Here is a 22,998-nt window from a genome sequence, read left to right as displayed (position 1 = left end):
TTTAATGGTCTGCAAAACTTGTGGTAAATGAATCTAAATCTAAATCTGGATCATTTGATTGTTTTTACCTGAAAAAAAGAGAACCCGGCTAAAACTAACACAAAATCAATAGGTACTCAGTGAAACTGTCAATTTCTTTCAAAGGGCAGCTCTCACACTGTTATTTTATCGTCATTCTTACAATAGAACAGGATACACATTTTAAAAATAAAAACCTGAACCCTGGCGTAGTGTCCTAGAGGTTCGAGTCAAATCGGCACAGGATCTGGTTATTTCGGCACCTATATCAAAAAGACTAATCGACACTTGGTCAAATCACCACCGATTTAACGTAATTTTGGCATTTGTTTGATAATTTCACCACCAATTTATATTTTTCACCTTTTCTGATTTTCAACTAGTACACATTTTTGTTTAGGGTGCAGCTGAAATCACCTGTGTATGGTCAGATCATAAGTTTTCGTACCTCATACAAATATTCGTACTGTGCATGCACAGACACTTGTTTCTATCCATGGGAAGACCCACTATCAACGTATATATTTACGATAAGTTGATAGTGGGTCTTCCCATGGATAGAAACAAGTGCTTGTGTAACGGGAGTGAAAGTTGTGATGTTTAGTTGATATATAAATTATATGATTTCAAGCGTTTTACTTCTTGCTTCCTATTTTCCCTGGTTCTGAGATATTACATGTATTAGTCGTTCAATAATTAATTCTTTAGAAGGTCTGATGATTTAAGGTCATCATAACAAACGGAGAAATATGGCTGTATTTACATGTCAAAAATTACTCTGAGTACAGACTTACCTGTGAAGTTGGAAAAGTTTTAATGCCTGGCATCCACTAGATATAATAAAGTTACATGCATTTTGTGTTTCAGAAAGATAAAATCTCTTTTGGATTTTGATGGGCATTTTTTTTCCTTCATGCAAAAGGTGTGAAAATTAACTAAGTTGTGGTACAACTATGAGATGCTCCCTCAGGTAAAAAACCGGTTTGTATTGTTTTGATTGTCCTTAATTGACATGGACAAGATTTATCTTCACAAGTATAGGTGAGTTAAAGAGTTTATCTGACTCAGTGAGTGGACAGTATCAAAGTAATTCAGGTGTTTGTTTATTTTTACACCTTCTGCAGAAAGGAAAAAAATGCACATCAAAAACTATGAAAGATTTTATCTTTCTTAAACACAAAATGCATTTAACTTTTATATATCTAGTGGATGCTAGGCATTAGAACTTTCCAAACAGCACAAGTAAGTCTGTACACAGAGTAGTATTTGGGGTGAAAATACGGCCATATTTGTCCATTTGTTATGATGAACCTTAAACTATAATTGATTACATCAATATTGTCCATACACTTTAAATACAATTCAGTGGTAGACGTTCTGACCATATATACATGTATTATTGTTTCCCAAGAGTTTTCTAGCAGCCATCAGTATGACGAATTAAATCTGGGCTATCTCGGGACTACGCACAGCTGTTAGAGTACCCACTGAAAGACCCAACCGGGCTCGGGACCAAAGAAAGTGTCACGACCAAAAGTACAATATAATAGTTAGAACTTCAACCACTACACTTTTGTGTGCATGCTTTTTCAATGGAAAACTCATGAGACAAGGATCTATGTGCTGTCTCTTTGCTTGTTGGTGCCAGTAGTGTTTTTATACCACCATCTTGTTGAAGCTTTCTGAGATGATAGTGGGCCTTAATTTCCCCAGGGGCTTTTAACATCATGATAATGTGGTGTTACATTGCTAGAATGTAATGCTACCTGAAATTAGCTTCTCAAAGATGAACAATGCAAGAGTTTTCTCAAAAAATGTTTTTTTGCAGGAACATGGGACTCCTGTCAGATCCAAAGAAAAGGCAGAAAATACTAGATGTGATTTCTAAGTATAATAACCATTTATCTGTTCTGTGTTACATTGCTGGGGTCACATGGTTTCTGGCGTTAGCATACCAACCACTCAACGCTCGTACATACTTTTCTGAAAATGCTTTATTGCCAGGTATGTATCTTTACAACTGAAACTGCAAATTCAGAATTGACTACATGCATTTATTATTGTGATTTTTGTATCTTCATCTGGGACAATATTCCTAATGCACCTCGAAATGAGGAACTCAAAAGTCATGTGTAAACAAAAAATCTCTGTGAAGTGATATTGGATATGTTGGACATGTTTCTATTTTTTTTTACAAATGACTGAGATTAACCATTTGTCAGTCAAGGGTCTAACTTAAATAAGTTATCAGAGAAAAATAACTTACATGTTGTTATTGTGAGCTAAAATATCAAAAAACTGTGATAACATATATATGTTACATGTTTCAAAGGGAAAATATACAACCTTTATTTTGTTAATTTTTTCTCAAGTTCTATTGATATTATGATTTTCTTTATGTATATTAATCTTTGCAAAGATAAAACAGCTCATAGTTTACCAATCATGCATAGTACACCTATGTTATTACAGAAAATATATTCCTGCAATAACAAAAGGGTGTTATTAAAGCTTCTATATCTCTTTAAAGGCTTTGCTCTGACTTGCATAACAATGTACATTGTATTTCAATTCATTGTAAGAAATGATTATCAGAGCTTGTAATGAGGCACTGCGCAAGATTCCAAATGTCTCATTTACTCTCATATAGCAAGTTACATGCTTGTAATAACTAAGCCTTGTCATTACAGCTTAGTTTGCCCTTAAAGGCCTTGTCTCATTGATTTACCATGATTGATCAAAATTGTATTAATGGAATTAGAAAATTAGTTATCAAGGTAATATATATTAAGCTACTGCGTAAAGTTTTAAGAATTCCCAAGTGCCCATTAAAGATAAAATATTTATGATATATTTAACTGATAACAAACATATGTTATTACAGGTTAAGGAAAAAAAAGTAGACAACTCATGAAAGTGTCTGTAATAACACATGCATGTTATTTTTCTCTGATAACTTATTTAAGTTAGACCCTTGACTGTTTGTGGTTATTAGGAAAGTAGAGGAACATAGAATAAATGTGTAAAAACTATGGAGCTATTAAATGTGTTCAAAGTATTAAATTTTCAAATAACTTATTGTGTTTAAAAAGGGATTTTTTTACCACAAGGAGCCGCATCATGAAAGAATGTTCGGGGTATGCTAATTCAAGGAAAAAGTAATCTCACTTTGTACCTTGAAAATTTGACCACATATGTGAAAATGTTGCAGCTTCGAAACGAGCTATCATACATATCCAAGTTTAGGATATGGACTGAGCTATAGAAAAAAACGTTACCATTACGGCCTATGTAATAACAATTAAATATATTGACCCATCTAATGAACAATAATGCGAATATCATTATCGCAATTTTCAGAAAAAAATCTTAATACATGTACAAACACATGAATTGAATTCAGTATGTGAGTTTTTATAATTGCGATACTTATCCAGTCACATTATTTGCATTTAAAAAAACTTCTGAATTTAAAGCAATTAAGGATTAATCAGGTACATTGAAGCTGGTTTATATAGATTTAGATTCAATATTTTATCTTTTAATTAGATAATTGAGAAAATGCAGTGATTAAAATTTTATTCTGAATGATAATTTGATTTGTTGGTTAATTTTTTTAATTATGTTGCTGTCCAATTGATGTTATACCTTATATTGCCTTTCAACACACTCCTAATTAAATTAATATGTGTATGTGAGAATGTCACGGAATAGTAGTTCCTTCATAACATAAGTTCCAAAAGGAAAGAATATTCTGGAATATTATTTCCACAGGAATAAATATTACAGTATATGTTCCTAACGGAATAAATGGTATAGAATATTTGTTCCAACAGGAATAGGTATTATGACAATGTTTATAATAAAGTTTCCATTTGAACTTCTGTTAGGCGGAACAAATATACGTTGACAAGTGGACGGAAATTGCAGCACCAGTAATTGATAATATTTATATTTTTTAGCAGTAATTAAAAGTAATTTTATAATGGTTGAATAGACAGTTATGTGAAAAATATACATCTGACAAGATTTCTGTATTGCTTTAATGAGGGGGGATAGGAGGGGTCCTGATCCCGAAATCCCAGGCTTAAAAACATGAAATCCCAAAATCCCAGGCTTAAAAAAACGAAATCCCGAGGTCCCGAAATTCGAAAAAAAAATTCCCGGATCCCGAAATCCAGAGCTTAAAAACACCCTATCCCAGAGTCCTGATAAAGGTCCTATCCCCCCTCTTTAATGGAATTATTTACAGCATGATAATTGTAACAAAGCTTTGAGTGAAATCTGAGGAAATATTTACAAGTGCCCAAGATTTTAGACTTTAGATTATGGATTTGTAACTTGTGTATCACTTACATTTGTAGGTCTAGTAGAAAATGAGTTTTACCCAGAGTTGGATATGGAAGCCCTGGTGCAAGAGTACAATGAACAGCTTCAAAAGGAAAAAAAGTAAGATATTATTATATTTAGAACTCGTATAAATATATCGTGTATATTGCAAAAGTGTTTAACTTTTTTTTTATTCTAGTGGGATTACTGCATTACAAATTTGTAGTTGATAAATGATTAATTAAAAAAAACATATAAACACAATCAATAATATTTCAGTAAAAAAAATAGGAATTTTTTGATAATTATTGCATATTATTTCTGTCAAATGTTTTATCTTTATATGTTAATCAATATATTATTTCAGAAATGTACCTAGAAAATGGGTTGCTGACCAGTTCACGGCTTTGGGTTTAGATACATATATACAGAATTATACTATACTGTATCCATTACAGTTAACCAGGGGACAGGTATAGTATAATTTTAACAGATTCAATATTATCAAGATGAATAAAGTACTATGTATTTTGACATTAAGTTAGTTTGATACATTTTGTTATTGAGACATGTACTGTTAAATTCTGGAAAGTTCATGCTTTCCTTCAATGGAAAAAAGTTTTATTATTAAAAAAAAATTGTGGTGAAGCTTATAATATTTTGCACATAAGTTATTTTTACAGATCAATGTAGTAATTAGTAATTATGAATAATAGTTTGTATACCATGAATTCATTATTATGCATTGGATACCAATTTTCATGGATTTTGTGGTTACCCAGGAACCACAAATTTCAATGTACAACAAATTATAAATTTCTATAAAAATGTATACAGACTTTTACATTAACACAAAATCAAATAGCAATGAAAATGAATCCACAGTAAAACTAGTACCCACAAAAATAAATGAATCCACAATAAAACTAGTACCCACAAAAATAAATGAATCCACAGTAAAACTAGTACCCACAAAAATAAATGAATCCACAGTAAAACTAGTACCCACAAAAATAAATGAATCTACAGTAAATTGATTTGAATTACATGTAATACATTGAGTGTTGATTCCAAGAATTAAAACCTGATTTTGTTCTGCAGAGTGTACCAGGCCAGAATGTCTATGGAATATTGCGGGCTAGGAGAGCCAGTAGTACAGAGTCTATTGTTCTCTCAATGCCTCTTCGTCAAAAAGAATCAGATATGCCCTCCACCACTGGTAGTATGGTGTTAATGCTTGCCCTGGCAAAATACTTCAGACGTAAGTTGTGCTTTCAAGTGCTGCAAATTGGCTGTAGTCATTATTTCGTGTCTAAGAGGAAAGTGTTATATTTCAATGCTGGTATCTATGATGAGTTTATTTACATATAAATTCACAAATAAAACATGAACCAAAATGCCAAATCTGCAGACATGTGACAGAGTTGTCAATCCACCACTGGAGATTTGGAAATTTTCAGCTGGAGTTTGGGCCTCATAACTGGAGATTTTTTATTGACCTTTTTATTGACATATGCAAGATTTTTTTTTTGTGTTTAAACTGCATATCTTCTTTTTTTGTTAAAAAAAAACCAATGATTCAATACCTTCAAACACATGCATAGCCATTTTTTACTTAGTAAAATAGAAGATAAGGGGAGTTCAAATATTTATTCATAATATATAGTTCCAAGATAAAGTGATCAGCCATCGTACATAGTTGGCAAAAATTACCTCTGCTTTAGCCACATTGTCAACTTTGGTACCACTACTGAACATGTCTGTAACAGAAGGTGTTGAATTGATAGAGTTGTGGGCTATCTGGTGGGTAGCTGTCTCTATATTGGTCAAGTAATTAGGGCCACCATAGTCAGCTTTGCATGAAGTGTAGTAAGCATGGTCTCGACCCTTGGCACTGGACGTGCACCATTTTTAAATTTGGCTAGATACTTTGTCTTCTTTAATTTGATGCTGGGGTATTTGGTGATAACATACAGTTTGTATTTTGTCAAATTACAAGACAAACACACTTATATAGGTATTCAATTGGCTTCGATAGAAAACAAGCCATAAATATCATATTTGAGTTGATTTTATTGTCTTTGAGGTTCAGTATAAACTGTAAGTCTGTTCCATGTTTTCAACAGCATCAACATTTTTTAAGTTGATGTTTATACAACTGTTCCATTGTCAGTATTTCACTTCTTAATCATCCAGATGTGTATATTTAGCTAGCTAGTTGATTACTAGGTAAAGGCCTATCATCTTTTATTGTTGTATATGCAGTCTAATCCTTAACACCTTCATTGATTACTCCAGGCTGTTTTCCTATATCCTTTTTTTGACACAAATTCCATTACAAGAAACTTCCGTTTTTGTCGGACTTTTCCCATATCAATTTCAAGTTTCTCAGACTTTTTCCCTGTCCGTATCTATTTTGTAAACAGAAATGTCAACTGAAAATTTTTTTGGCAATTGACATTTTCAAAAAGCGGAAGATTTCAAATTTTAACGGGAGGGACGGAAGAGGGTCTGAAAAGTGGGAGATTTGAACTCCAGCAGGGAGTATCACATGTATGTGCATGATAAAGTATAATATTTGGGAAATTTACTACTACTAGGGTGTGTTTTATAACCTTGACTACTGAGAAAGATCAATAATCACTGTGGATTCATAATTATTAGTTAGATACCGATTAAGGAACCACAAAATTAAATTTTTACGAATAACAAATTTTTTTCAGGTTTCTATGTGAACTTTGGCAAACCAGGAAAATAAATATTCACAAACATGTAACCTTTTCCATAATTCACGAAATTGGTACCTTAGTGTACCTTATAAATGAATCCACAGTACAAGAATTATGTCTTTTATCCCTACATTGTTTGTATTTCTTTAAAGCTAAGCCAATTTCTTATACATGTTTAACAAGATTTAGATTAATTACAAACAAACACCTATTGAAATTAACTCATGATCTCCTGTTATTTTTATATCCATAAAGTTGAATTTTTAATCATTGAACATCCTGATATATTTTTCAGAGAAACCATATTGGGCCAAGGATATAATATTCCTTGCCACTGATCATGAACAATTTGGAATGCAGGCATGGCTTAATGGTTACCATGAAATCAGCTCTGAATGTAAGTTTAACGGATTAAAAATATGGAGGTTAATACTTTAAATAGTAGTCTATGAAATAAATATTGAATGTTTAGATTTTTCATATTTCAGCTTGAATCAGAGCGTTTTAATGACTAAATCAGTTAAAATCTTTCACATAAACTAATCGAATCAATTGAAATAGACACTTAAGTGTTTAAAAAGTGTCCAAAAACTATCGTTAGATGAACTTGAAATTTGAGGCCAAAATCAGCCCTTACCGGACCTATTCCTTTGTTGTAGAAAATATTTTAAAACATGATTCTTACTTTTAGACATATCCCCAGGAGACCTGATGGGTAGAAGTGGATCTATACAGGCAGCTTTAAATCTAGAAATACCAGATTCTAACCTGAAGCATCTAGACATTAAGATACAGGGATTAAATGGACAACTACCTAACCTAGATCTGGTCAACCTGGTGGTCAGATTATGTCAGAGGGAAAGAGTGGAAGTGTCAATACACAAGCAAGTATGACAAATATAGTGAAAAAAATATATTAACACTTTGCCCAGTAGAAGCAACAGCTTATTAGTTTTGTCCGTGATCCTTCCAGGATATAAAGATAAGAAGATGTGGTATGATTTCCAGTGAAACAACTATCTACCGGAAACCAAAAAACATAAATGTAAGTTATTGTTAGGTCCCCATACCACCTTCAACAATTAGCAAAACCCATGCTATAAAGGCCTTGATATGACAAAAAGTCATTTGAATGTAACATAAACAGTTTAAACATGATTATAATCTCTAATTAATGTAAAAAACAATAAACTACAAATTAAAGTGATAAACTGCATCAATCACGTAATTAAAGGCTGACTTGGAACAGGCACTGACTAAAATCACAGGTTTATTTGGCAATATTGAAGTGATATCCGGACTTGTGAAAAATTATGAGAAATATATAATGAAAAATTTTTCTTCTCAGAAGGTAAAGATTTTGTAAACTGTTTTACACATCTTCAATTTCTTTTTATTTAACAGAAAGATTATTATGATGCTGAATCTGTTGATGGTTACAAGCACTCACTGAAAACCATGATGAAAATGATGTGGTCCCATGCTTCTGGTATCCCTACAGGAAATCATGGACTCTTCCATAGATATCACATTGAGGCTGTTACTATTGAAGGGATCACAAAAAGAAAAGGACATCACATTTCTTTGGCAAAAACTGGCAGGTGAATATCTGATTGTAGGCAATATTATGAGAGAAAAAGGTTAAGATCTGAACTCTCATAAGAGAAAAGTTATAATGTTAACTTTAGCTGGAGTTTAGTGTCCTATCCAGACTTTTATAGCACCATGGAGTCATATATTGCAATGATGCCATCTGAATAGAAAGTATTGTAAAACTGGAGCTGTAATTTTAGGCAATCCGTGATATATCAAATCCCTGTTGCTAATTGAAAATACTGTGAAGAACACTGAGCTTGTAACTTACTCCGTCTCAAAACAGCATCACTACTGCTAGAAAATAGGTTTACATTGTAAACAACAAGACTGGTGATTTTAGTTAAAAGTCCAACAAAAATCTTGAGCCTTTCTGTGTTTTGTTAGATATTCTAAGCCATTGTAGAAAGTGTATTTAGTTGATTAATATGTTTTTCAGAATTATAGAGGACATAAAAGTTAAAAATTAATGTAGTATTTTTTTTGATGCAATGATGGTATATTTATGTAAATGTTAAAATCATGTATTTTACAGAGTTATAGAGGGTATATTTAGGAGTCTAAACAACTTATTAGAGAGGTTTCACCAATCTTTCTTCTTCTACATTTTACCAGCCACAGAGAGATACATCTCTATAGGACTATATATGCCACCGTTTGGTTTAATATGTGCTGCTGGTCTCATCAAGGTATCCTTTTCCTGGTTTGTAAGATTAGAATAATGTGTAATTGTGTATCATTGTTGATATTCACTTCAAACATTGAAAATAAGGTTGCACTTCTAGGTTGGTTTCTTTGTTTACAGAATTATTCACATGGTTGACTAATTTTGTACACAGTAAAGTGAGACAGGCTAGACAGTCATTTCACAAAATTGTTAAGACCTCTATAATTGTTTCATGTTCCCAACTTGACATGTAAAATTTATTTATAAATCTATTTCTGTGAGGAACCCAGTTAATAAAAGATTGCACATTATTAAATAGTAGGCATTAATAATTTATGACTAGTAACTAAACAAATAAATGATTCCTTAACCATCATGTAGGCTGTTGCTTTATATAATAAATGATTCCTGAACCATCATGTAGGCTGTTGCTTTATATAATAAATGATTCCTTAACTATCATGTAGGCTGTTGCTTTATATAATAAATGATTCCTTAACCATCATGTAGGCTGTTGCTTTATGTAATAAATGATTCCTTAACCATCATGTAGGCTGTTGCTTTATGTAATAAATGATTCCTTAACCATCATGTAGGCTGTTGCTTTATGTAATAAATGATTCCTTAACCATCATGTAGGCTGTTGCTTTATATAATAAATGATTCCTTAACCATCATGTAGGCTGTTGCTTTATAAAATAAATGATTCCTTAACCATCATGTAGGCTGTTGCTTTATATAATAAATGATTCCTTAACCATCATGTAGGCTGTTGCTTTATGTAATAAATGATTCCTTAACCATCATGTAGGCTGTTGCTTTATAAAATAAATGATTCCTTAACCATCATGTAGGCTGTTGCTTTATATAATAAATGATTCCTTAACCATCATGTAGGCTGTTGCTTTATAAAATAAATGATTCCTTAACCATCATGTAGGCTGTTGCTTTATATAATAAATGATTCCTTAACCATCATGTAGGCTGTTGCTTTATAAAATAAATGATTCCTTAACCATCATGTAGGCTGTTGCTTTATATAATAAATGATTCCTTAACCATCATGTAGGCTGTTGCTTTATAAAATAAATGATTCCTTAACCATCATGTAGGCTGTTGCTTTATATAATAAATGATTTCTTAACCATCATGTAGGCTGTTGCTTTCATGTAGGCTGTTGATTTATATAATAAATGATTCCTTAACCATCATGTAGGCTGTTGCTTTATAAAATAAATGATTCCTTAACCATCATGTAGGCTGTTGCTTTATATAATAAATGATTCCTTAACCATCATGTAGGCTGTTGCTTTATATAATAAATGATTCCTTAACCATCATGTAGGCTGTTGCTTTATAAAATAAATGATTCCTTAACCATCATGTAGGCTGTTGCTTTATATAATAAATGATTCCTTAACCATCATGTAGGCTGTTGCTTTATATAATAAATGATTCCTTAACCATCATGTAGGCTGTTGCTTTATAAAATAAATGATTCCTTAACCATCATGTAGGCTGTTGCTTTATAATCATGTAGGCTGTTGCTTTATATAATAAATGATTCCTTAACCATCATGTAGGCTGTTGATTTATGTAATAAATGATTCCTTAACCATCATGTAGGCTGTTGCTTTATGTAATAAATGATTCCTTAACCATCATGTAGGCTGTTGCTTTATGTAATAAATGATTCCTTAACCATCATGTAGGCTGTTGCTTTATGTAATAAATGATTCCTTAACCATCATGTAGGCTGTTGCTTTATGTAATAAACGATTCCTTAACCATCATGTAGGCTGTTGCTTTATGTAATAAACGATTCCTTAACCATCATGTAGGCTGTTGCTTTATGTAATAAACGATTCCTTAACCATCATGTAGGCTGTTGCTTTATGTAATAAACGATTCCTTAACCATCATGTAGGCTGTTGCTTTATGTAATAAACGATTCCTTAACCATCATGTAGGCTGTTGCTTTATGTAATAAACGATTCCTTAACCATCATGTAGGCTGTTGCTTTATGTAATAAACGATTCCTTAACCATCATGTAGGCTGTTGCTTTATAAAATAAACGATTCCTTAACCATCATGTAGGCTGTTGCTTTATGTAATAAATGATTCCTTAACCATCATGTAGGCTGTTGCTTTATGTAATAAATGATTCCTTAACCATCATGTAGGCTGTTGCTTTATATAATAAATGATTCCTTAACCATCATGTAGGCTGTTGCTTTATATAATAAATGATTCCTTAACCATCATGTAGGCTGTTGCTTTATATAATAAATGATTCCTTAACCATCATGTAGGCTGAATAAATGATTCCTTAACCATCATGTAGGCTGTTGCTTTATACAATAAATGATTCCTTAACCATCATGTAGGCTGTTGCTTTATGTAATAAATGATTCCTTAACCATCATGTAGGCTGTTGCTTTATATAATAAATGATTCCTTAACCATCATGTAGGCTGTTGCTTTATATAATAAATGATTCCTTAACCATCATGTAGGCTGTTGCTTTATATAATAAATGATTCCTTAACCATCATGTAGGCTGTTGCTTTATATAATAAATGATTCCTTAACCATCATGTAGGCTGTTGCTTTATATAATAAATGATTCCTTAACCATCATGTAGGCTGTTGCTTTATATAATAAATGATTCCTTAACCATCATGTAGGCTGTTGCTTTATATAATAAATGATCCCTTAACCATCATGTAGGCTGTTGCTTTATATAATAAATGATTCCTTAACCATCATGTAGGCTGTTGCTTTATATAATAAATGATTCCTTAACCATCATGTAGGCTGTTGCTTTATATAATAAATGATTCCTTAACCATCATGTAGGCTGTTGCTTTATAAAATAAATGATTCCTTAACCATCATGTAGGCTGTTGCTTTATAAAATAAATGATTCCTTAACCATCATGTAGGCTGTTGCTTTATATAATAAATGATTCCTTAACCATCATGTAGGCTGTTGCTTTATATAATAAATGATTCCTTAACCATCATGTAGGCTGTTGCTTTATATTAGAAATGATTCCTTAACCATCATGTAGGCTGTTGCTTTATATTAGAAATGATTCCTTAACCATCATGTAGGCTGTTGCTTTATGTAAGAAATGATTCCTTAACCATCATGTAGGCTGTTGCTTTATGTAAGAAATGATTCCTTAACCATCATGTAGGCTGTTGCTTTATGTAAGAAATGATTCCTTAACCATCATGTAGGCTGTTGCTTTATGTAAGAAATGATTCCTTAACCATCATGTAGGCTGTTGCTTTATGTAAGAAATGATTCCTTAACCATCATGTAGGCTGTTGCTTTATGTAAGAAATGATTCCTTAACCATCATGTAGGCTGTTGCTTTATGTAAGAAATGATTCCTTAACCATCATGTAGGCTGTTGCTTTATGTAAGAAACGATTCCTTAACCATCCTGTAGGCTGTTGCTTTATGTAAGAAACGATTCCTTAACCATCCTGTAGGCTGTTGCTTTATGTAAGAAACGATTCCTTAACCATCCTGTAGGCTGTTGCTTTATGTAATAAACGATTCCTTAACCATCCTGTAGGCTGTTGCTTTATGTAATAAACGATTCCTTAACCATCCTGTAGGCTGTTGCTTTATGTAATAAACGATTCCTTAACCATCCTGTAGGCTGTTGCTTTATGTAATAAACGATTCCTTAACCATCCTGTAGGCTGTTGCTTTATGTAATAAACGATTCCTTAACCATCCTGTAGGCTGTTGCTTTATGTAATAAACGATTCCTTAACCATCCTGTAGGCTGTTGCTTTATGTAATAAACGATTCCTTAACCATCCTGTAGGCTGTTGCTTTATGTAATAAACGATTCCTTAACCATCATGTAGGCTGTTGCTTTATGTAATAAACGATTCCTTAACCATCATGTAGGCTGTTGCTTTATGTAATAAACGATTCCTTAACCATCATGTAGGCTGTTGCTTTATGTAATAAACGATTCCTTAACCATCATGTAGGCTGTTGCTTTATATAATAAACGATTCCTTAACCATCATGTAGGCTGTTGCTTTATGTAATAAACGATTCCTTAACCATCATGTAGGCTGTTGCTTTATATAATAAATGATTCCTTAACCATCATGTAGGCTGTTGCTTTATATAATAAATGATTCCTGAACCATCATGTAGGCTGTTGCTTTATATAAAAATTTGTAAGGGTTCCGCGGAACCCAGTGTCTCGCCTATTTTTGCTGTAAATCACAGGCTCAACAACAATGAGGAAAAAAATCAATAAAAATATTCCTCTTGTTACTATTTTATGATTGTAAGAAAATCTAAGTCCATTTAAAAGTAAATTACAGAAAAAAACAGAGTAATCTTTTTACAAACTTTACTTCTGGATACAATCTTATGATCATAAATAAGGTTATTTCCAAGTTTGGTACAAACCCAGGATAGTTTAAGAAAGTTATTTAAATTTTAAAAACTTTAACCACAGAGTGAATGTAATGGTTCCCTGCAGAAAAAAACTAAGTCCATTTATAAGTAAAATACGGAAAAAATTGAATTTTATTTTTACAAAATTTTCTTCTGGATACTATCTTATGATCATAAACAAGCTTCTGTCCAAGTTTGGTACAAACCCAGGATAGTTAAAGAAAGTTATTAAAATTCTAAAAACTTTAACCACAGAGTGAATGTAATGTTTCCCCGCAGAAAAAACTAAGTCCATTTATAAGTAAAATACGGAAAAAATGGAATTTTATTTTTACAAAATTTACTTCTGGATATTATCTTATGATCATAAACAAGCTTCTGTCCAAGTTTGGTACAAACCCAGGATAGTTTGAGAAAGTTATTAAAATTCTAAAAACTTTAACCACAGAGTGAATGTTTTGTTTCCCCGCAGAAAAAACTAAGTCCATTTATAGTAAAATACGGAAAAAATGGAATTTTATTTTTACAAAATTTACTTCTGGATACTATCTTATGATCATAAACAAGCTTCTGTCAAAGTTTGGTAGAAATCCAGTATAGTTTAAGAAAGTTATTAAAATTTCAAAAACTTTAACCACAGAGTGAATATTTGTTGACGCCGCCGACGACGCCGACGACGACGGAATGTAGGATCGCTTAGTCTCGCTTTTTCGACTAAAGTCGAAGGCTCGACAATAAATGATTCCTTAACTATCATGTAGGCTGTTGCTTTATATAATAAATGATTCCTTAACCATCATGTAGGCTGTTGCTTTATGTAATAAATGATTCCTTAACCATCATGTAGGCTGTTGCTTTATGTAATAAATGATTCCTTAACCATCATGTAGGCTGTTGCTTTATGTAATAAATGATTCCTTAACCATCATGTAGGCTGTTGCTTTATATAATAAATGATTCCTTAACCATCATGTAGGCTGTTGCTTTATAAAATAAATGATTCCTTAACCATCATGTAGGCTGTTGCTTTATATAATAAATGATTCCTTAACCATCATGTAGGCTGTTGCTTTATGTAATAAATGATTCCTTAACCATCATGTAGGCTGTTGCTTTATAAAATAAATGATTCCTTAACCATCATGTAGGCTGTTGCTTTATATAATAAATGATTCCTTAACCATCATGTAGGCTGTTGCTTTATAAAATAAATGATTCCTTAACCATCATGTAGGCTGTTGCTTTATATAATAAATGATTCCTTAACCATCATGTAGGCTGTTGCTTTATAAAATAAATGATTCCTTAACCATCATGTAGGCTGTTGCTTTATATAATAAATGATTTCTTAACCATCATGTAGGCTGTTGCTTTCATGTAGGCTGTTGATTTATATAATAAATGATTCCTTAACCATCATGTAGGCTGTTGCTTTATAAAATAAATGATTCCTTAACCATCATGTAGGCTGTTGCTTTATATAATAAATGATTCCTTAACCATCATGTAGGCTGTTGCTTTATATAATAAATGATTCCTTAACCATCATGTAGGCTGTTGCTTTATAAAATAAATGATTCCTTAACCATCATGTAGGCTGTTGCTTTATATAATAAATGATTCCTTAACCATCATGTAGGCTGTTGCTTTATATAATAAATGATTCCTTAACCATCATGTAGGCTGTTGCTTTATAAAATAAATGATTCCTTAACCATCATGTAGGCTGTTGCTTTATAATCATGTAGGCTGTTGCTTTATATAATAAATGATTCCTTAACCATCATGTAGGCTGTTGATTTATGTAATAAATGATTCCTTAACCATCATGTAGGCTGTTGCTTTATGTAATAAATGATTCCTTAACCATCATGTAGGCTGTTGCTTTATGTAATAAATGATTCCTTAACCATCATGTAGGCTGTTGCTTTATGTAATAAACGATTCCTTAACCATCATGTAGGCTGTTGCTTTATGTAATAAACGATTCCTTAACCATCATGTAGGCTGTTGCTTTATGTAATAAACGATTCCTTAACCATCATGTAGGCTGTTGCTTTATGTAATAAACGATTCCTTAACCATCATGTAGGCTGTTGCTTTATGTAATAAACGATTCCTTAACCATCATGTAGGCTGTTGCTTTATGTAATAAACGATTCCTTAACCATCATGTAGGCTGTTGCTTTATGTAATAAACGATTCCTTAACCATCATGTAGGCTGTTGCTTTATAAAATAAACGATTCCTTAACCATCATGTAGGCTGTTGCTTTATGTAATAAACGATTCCTTAACCATCATGTAGGCTGTTGCTTTATGTAATAAATGATTCCTTAACCATCATGTAGGCTGTTGCTTTATATAATAAATGATTCCTTAACCATCATGTAGGCTGTTGCTTTATATAATAAATGATTCCTTAACCATCATGTAGGCTGTTGCTTTATATAATAAATGATTCCTTAACCATCATGTAGGCTGAATAAATGATTCCTTAACCATCATGTAGGCTGTTGCTTTATACAATAAATGATTCCTTAACCATCATGTAGGCTGTTGCTTTATGTAATAAATGATTCCTTAACCATCATGTAGGCTGTTGCTTTATATAATAAATGATTCCTTAACCATCATGTAGGCTGTTGCTTTATATAATAAATGATTCCTTAACCATCATGTAGGCTGTTGCTTTATATAATAAATGATTCCTTAACCATCATGTAGGCTGTTGCTTTATATAATAAATGATTCCTTAACCATCATGTAGGCTGTTGCTTTATATAATAAATGATTCCTTAACCATCATGTAGGCTGTTGCTTTATATAATAAATGATCCCTTAACCATCATGTAGGCTGTTGCTTTATATAATAAATGATTCCTTAACCATCATGTAGGCTGTTGCTTTATATAATAAATGATTCCTTAACCATCATGTAGGCTGTTGCTTTATATAATAAATGATTCCTTAACCATCATGTAGGCTGTTGCTTTATAAAATAAATGATTCCTTAACCATCATGTAGGCTGTTGCTTTATAAAATAAATGATTCCTTAACCATCATGTAGGCTGTTGCTTTATATAATAAATGATTCCTTAACCATCATGTAGGCTGTTGCTTTATATTAGAAATGATTCCTTAACCATCATGTAGGCTGTTGCTTTATATTAGAAATGATTCCTTAACCATCATGTAGGCTGTTGCTTTATGTAAGAAATGATTCCTTAACCATCATGTAGGCTGTTGCTTTATGTAAGAAATGATTCCTTAACCATCATGTAGGCTGTTGCTTTATGTAAGAAATGATTCCTTAACCATCATGTAGGCTGTTGCTTTATGTAAGAAATGATTCCTTAACCATCATGTAGGCTGTTGCTTTATGTAAGAAATGATTCCTTAACCATCATGTAGGCTGTTGCTTTATGTAAGAAACGATTCCTTAACCATCCTGTAGGCTGTTGCTTTATGTAAGAAACGATTCCTTAACCATCCTGTAGGCTGTTGCTTTATGTAAGAAACGATTCCTTAACCATCCTGTAGGCTGTTGCTTTATGTAAGAAACGATTCCTTAACCATCCTGTAGGCTGTTGCTTTATGTAAGAAACGATTCCTTAACCATCCTGTAGGCTGTTGCTTTATGTAAGAAACGATTCCTTAACCATCCTGTAGGCTGTTGCTTTATGTAAGAAACGATTCCTTAACCATCCTGTAGGCTGTTGCTTTATGTAAGAAACGATTCCTTAACCATCCTGTAGGCTGTTGCTTTATGTAAGAAACGATTCCTTAACCATCCTGTAGGCTGTTGCTTTATGTAAGAAACGATTCCTTAACCATCCTGTAGGCTGTTGCTTTATGTAAGAAACGATTCCTTAACCATCCTGTAGGCTGTTGCTTTATGTAAGAAACGATTCCTTAACCATCCTGTAGGCTGTTGCTTTATGTAAGAAACGATTCCTTAACCATCCTGTAGGCTGTTGCTTTATGTAAGAAACGATTCCTTAACCATCCTGTAGGCTGTTGCTTTATGTAATAAACGATTCCTTAACCATCCTGTAGGCTGTTGCTTTATGTAATAAACGATTCCTTAACCATCCTGTAGGCTGTTGCTTTATGTAATAAACGATTCCTTAACCATCCTGTAGGCTGTTGCTTTATGTAATAAACGATTCCTTAACCATCCTGTAGGCTGTTGCTTTATGTAATAAACGATTCCTTAACCATCCTGTAGGCTGTTGCTTTATGTAATAAACGATTCCTTAACCATCATGTAGGCTGTTGCTTTATATAATAAATGATTCCTTAACCATCATGTAGGCTGTTGCTTTATGTAATAAATGATTCCTTAACTACATGTAGGCTGTTGCTTTATGTAATAAACGATTCCTTAACCATCATGTAGGCTGTTGCTTTATATAATAAACGATTCCTTAACCATCATGTAGGCTGTTAGGCTGTTGCTTTATATAATAAACGATTCCTTAACCATCATGTAGGCTGTTGCTTTATGTAATAAACGATTCCTTAACCATCATGTAGGCTGTTGCTTTATATAATAAATGATTCCTTAACCATCATGTAGGCTGTTGCTTTATATAATAAATGATTCCTTAACTACATGTAGGCTGTTGCTTTATGTAATAAACGATTCCTTAACCATCATGTAGGCTGTTGCTTTATATAATAAACGATTCCTTAACCATCATGTAGGCTGTTGCTTTATATAATAAATGATTCCTTAACCATCATGTAGGCTGTTGCTTTATATAATAAACGATTCCTTAACCATCATGTAGGCTGTTGCTTTATATAATCAATGATTCCTTAACCATCATGTAGGCTGTTGCTTTATATAATAAACGATTCCTTAACCATCATGTAGGCTGTTGCTTTATGGATAGCTATAAGTACACGTCACTCTGAAGATAACAGTGACTCAGAAAGTAAAACTAGTGACTCTAAGGAAGAAAAAGAAAGTGAAACAAAGAAAGAAAAAGAAGATGCTAAACAGACTGACACAGATAATGAAGATGAAGATGCTCCTGAGGTATATAGAATTAGGACTTCTGTCCTTCACTATCATGAGGATCATAATAGGGGTTCCTTCATGAAGAATAATTGTAAAAATTCTTGCCAAATGACGTTAACGGTAAATTTGGTGCATGATGTGAAATTTAAACTACTGTATAGACATAAAAAAATCTACTGATTTTGACAATTCATGTTTAATTTTTTCCAAAAATAACGGTAACCATAATTACTGGCGATCTCTGAAAAATCATGTTAACAATATTTTGACGAATCACACTCATTCATACCCTCAATCATTCATAATGGTCACATAGAATTCCCAAAGATGTATTTTGTTGTTCCAAAATAATGAGGTGGCTTATATTGATTCACCATTAAGGAGAAATAAAATAAACCACACATCTTCATGATAAATATATCCACATTTACAAGCACAAAAACTTCTACAGAAAATATCACAAAGTACCAACCTAAGTGCACGTATAAATGCTGTAAGATACTTCATAGCGCAATATGAGCTAAAGCATAAATCATGTTTTCACAGATTAGAATATTAATAAGTATACCTCCAATGTGTAAAGAGTACTCAATTAAGCAGGGGAGACAATTCAGTGTGTGCACTCTTGTATAGTTACAATGATGGATCAGAAATATATAAATAACTATAAAGCTGACTCTTAATTATTGATGTGAAAATATGACACTCTTTTCTCTCAACAATTAGAAAAGTTATTCTGTAAAGTTTATAAAGATCAGAAGTGAATAAATATAGCTTGTTATTGCAATGTTGGAAATATTTGATTGAATTTTCTTATTTTTGACAAATTAGCTGTTAACTGCATTAGTTCTTGAAATTTGTATGTGTGACAACTACTAGGTAATGCATAAATACAATATGTGTGATGTTTTTGTATTGTATCTTTGATATAAAAACATATTTTAATTGTTGTAGGAAGCTTCTAGAGAAGGAGTATCAACAGTATTACCTTTAATATTATTTAGTTTTCTGATGGGTGTATTCTGTTTTACTGGACCCGAGTTTGTTACCACTATGTCTCCATCATTCAGGATTGGTGTAGAAGATACAGTCTTCTTTGGACTGCTGGCTTTGTTCTCTGCTTGTCTGTTATTACCAAGGACTGTAGCTAAGTAAGTAACTGGTGTGAATAGATCAAATATATACCTTCATCATTAACCTTATATCAGGATTGGTGTAGAAGATACAGTCTTCTTTGGACTGCTGGTTTTGTTCTCTGCTTGTCTCTTATTACCAAGGACTGTAGCTAAGTAAGTAACTTTTGCAGATAGATGAAATATATACCTTCACCATAAATATTTTATTATCCTGTCAGTCAGTGGCCAAGACAAGTACCTAAGTTTGTTTTTTCACCATTCCTAATATTTATAGTTGTCTGGATTTGTTAGTTATTTCTGTATCTGTTGAGATAATGTTTGGATTTAACTAAGGATATTATGTTTATTTGGCTGAAAGGAAAATAATTTTAAGTTTCAAATAGAGTTTTGTGTTACAGATGACCCAAGTAAGTAGCAGTAGCCTTAATTAATTTCTTCCAAGCATATGGATTATAAATTCCTTTGTAAATCGAATATTTGGAAGACAAACTATGTTGTTGAAGGCAGTACGGTGACCAATAGCTGTTAGTTTCTGTGGCATTTGGTCACTTGTGAAGAGTTGTCTCATTGGCAATCATACCACATAAAATTGAGAATGGAAATGGGGAATGTGTCAAAGAGACAACAACCCGACCAAATAAAAAACAACAGCAGAGGGTCACCAACAGGTCTTCAATGTAGCGAGAAATTCCCGCACCCGGAGGCGTCCTTCAGCTGGCCCCTAAACAAATATATACTAGTCCAGTGATAATGAACGCCATACTAATTTCCAAATTGTACACAAGAAACTAAAATTAAAATAATACAAGACTAACAAAGGCCAGAGGCTCCTGACTTGGGACAGGCACATCTTCTTTTTTATATGTGTCAACTTACCAATACTTTTTTTGTACAAAGCCAGTCTTCCTGTATTTTAATTATAATGTCCTATAGATTTGATAAAAAAAAATGCAGGAAACAGCCAACTTTCCGAACATCCTTTTTGACAGTACATGTAAATGATTTTTCTATTTCAGAAAATCCCAGTCAACTGATAAGAGGTTGGTATTTGATTGGGAGCTGTTGAAGAGTTTAGGCCTGATATTCCAGTCATTAGTACTATTTTCTATAGCATTGATGAACATATCTCTAGCATTCTTCTTAGCTGTATTTATAATACCTGTTACAGTTATTACACATCCTTGTAAAAATAGGTAAGAACTGCTAATTATAAAAGTTTACATTTAAAATGTCTGCTGCTGTTAAATTTCAAAACAGGGAATTATCTCCAGTGTCTACTTGAAAAGGGACAGATATTACCTATGCATAGCCTCAAAGTTGTTAGGTTGAAAGTAAAGTACTACATTTTGGATCATTCAATTTTTTGTGTCCAAAGTGAAAGAATTTGACTTATTGTGCTTTTCCAAATGTAAATGAAGATTAAATAGTAAAAAGTAAAGTAACAAAAATGCCAAACTCCTAGGAAAGTTCAAATTGGAAAGTCCCTTATCAAATCGAAAAATCAAAAGTTCAAACACATCAAATAAATAGAAAACAACTTGCATATTCCTGACTTTGTTTATTAAACAGATTTTGATCAGATATTTGACATGATACTGCCCTGGTGAATAGATATGTTAACATAGATCAATAGTAAAAAGAATGTTAAAATCAGTCAATAAAAATTGAAAAATCATTCAAATGTTTCTCTTGCACATTTAAAATCATTAAAATTTTTAACTTGTATGTTACATCTTGTTTCAGAATATTCCGTTGGATGCAAAAGATTTTACTTCTACTCCTGTGTCCTGCAGTTCAAATATTTATAGCATCAATGATATCAACAATGGAAGGAAAGTACAAAGGATCATGGGATTTAATACAGAAGTCCTTTGAGAACATGAAACATGGACTAGTTTTGACAATCTTAGACAGATATTTATTTGGATCATGGATGTATGGTGTGTTTTGTTTTGCTGTATTGCCAACATGGCTGATGTTCTGGACAATAGTACATTGTGATCTATAAAATAGCATTATAGAAGAGATCTTTGTGTATACCTGTGATCTTAAATATCCCACCAGCAAAGTATTGGGAAAGTACGAGGTATAGGGATGTTAAACAGATGACTCTTATATATACTTTTTATACAACCGCAAATTTTTTTTTGCGTTGTATAATGCTATCATGTAGTCGTCTGCATTGTTGTCCAAAGACACATTTAGTTTCCGGACAATAACTTTAGTTTACATGAATGGATCTCTTTGAAATTTAATAAGAAGGTTCAATACCACAAAAGGAAGGTTGGGATTGATGATGTCCCACCGCTTTAGGAATTAGGGGCCCAAAAGGGCCCCAAAACAAGCATTTTTCTACTTTCAAGATAATAATTTGTTTATAAGTATTTCAATTGCTCTGAAATTGTACCACAATGTTTAATACCACAAGTAAAAGGTTAGGATTCATTTTGGGGTCAAAAATATGATCACAATCCAAATTCAGAAAATATCAAGCTTGAATAGTGTGTCCATGAATTTGCCCCAACTGTTCTGGGTTCAACCTCTGCGGTTGTATCAGGCTGTGCTCAAGGAAGCATTTTATTAGATAAAGCTTTTAAATTTTTTGAGAAGGTAGAAAAGCTAGATGTGGTGTGAAGTTTCTGTAGCATATGTGTGTCTTTTCTATGACCGTATAGTTATGTTTATCAACTGTATCTTATCAACAGTATATGATGTATTGAATCATTCCAAAGTTCAGATGTCCGTCACAAATGGTTCAATTAACCATGACCTCATTTTCATAGTTCATTGGTCAACAGTTCAGTTTGTTATTTAGAACCTTGTATGTTTGACAAGGTTCACTAGACTTTGACCTTAATATCAGTGTTTCATTAAGCATTAAGGTTAGTTTCTCAAAGTAAGTTAAAGGCCAATGATAATTGATGTATTAAGTGTACATATAGTCCAGTCATTCTAGCTCAAAATTTACCCGACCTCAAAGTAATTGCAACAGAAACTATTTTATGCTTACAAGGCAGTATCACCCCATATCTTTGACATAGAAAAAATCGGCA

General features: G+C 32.4%; 1 protein-coding gene across 3 annotated transcripts; it reads left to right on the top strand.

The window, feature by feature from the left end:
• Positions 1–36: 36 nt before the first annotated feature.
• On the top strand, positions 37–22,047 carry LOC143078963 (GPI-anchor transamidase component GPAA1-like). Of its 3 annotated transcripts, none has more exons than XM_076254042.1 (13): positions 37–112; positions 1,847–2,022; positions 4,383–4,467; positions 4,715–4,820; positions 5,449–5,608; positions 7,372–7,473; positions 7,768–7,964; positions 8,481–8,677; positions 9,205–9,358; positions 18,663–18,827; positions 19,764–19,960; positions 20,962–21,138; positions 21,689–22,047. In XM_076254042.1, the coding sequence occupies exons 2-13, from the start codon at positions 1,851–1,853 to the stop codon at positions 21,951–21,953; spliced, it is 1,977 nt and encodes a 658-aa protein (XP_076110157.1). In that variant the 5' UTR covers positions 37–112; positions 1,847–1,850; the 3' UTR covers positions 21,954–22,047. The 3 variants fall into 3 exon arrangements, with proteins under 3 accessions (XP_076110157.1, XP_076110158.1, XP_076110159.1); XM_076254043.1 differs by lacking the exon at positions 37–112 and adding an exon at positions 117–331; XM_076254044.1 differs by lacking the exon at positions 37–112 and adding an exon at positions 1,241–1,260.
• The last annotated feature ends 951 nt before the right edge of the window (positions 22,048–22,998 follow it).

This window comes from Mytilus galloprovincialis, chromosome 6 (genome assembly GCF_965363235.1).
Source record: "Mytilus galloprovincialis chromosome 6, xbMytGall1.hap1.1, whole genome shotgun sequence".
In the NCBI taxonomy this organism is placed as follows: Eukaryota; Metazoa; Mollusca; class Bivalvia; order Mytilida; family Mytilidae; genus Mytilus; species Mytilus galloprovincialis.
This window is presented reverse-complemented; position numbering and strand designations above follow the sequence as displayed.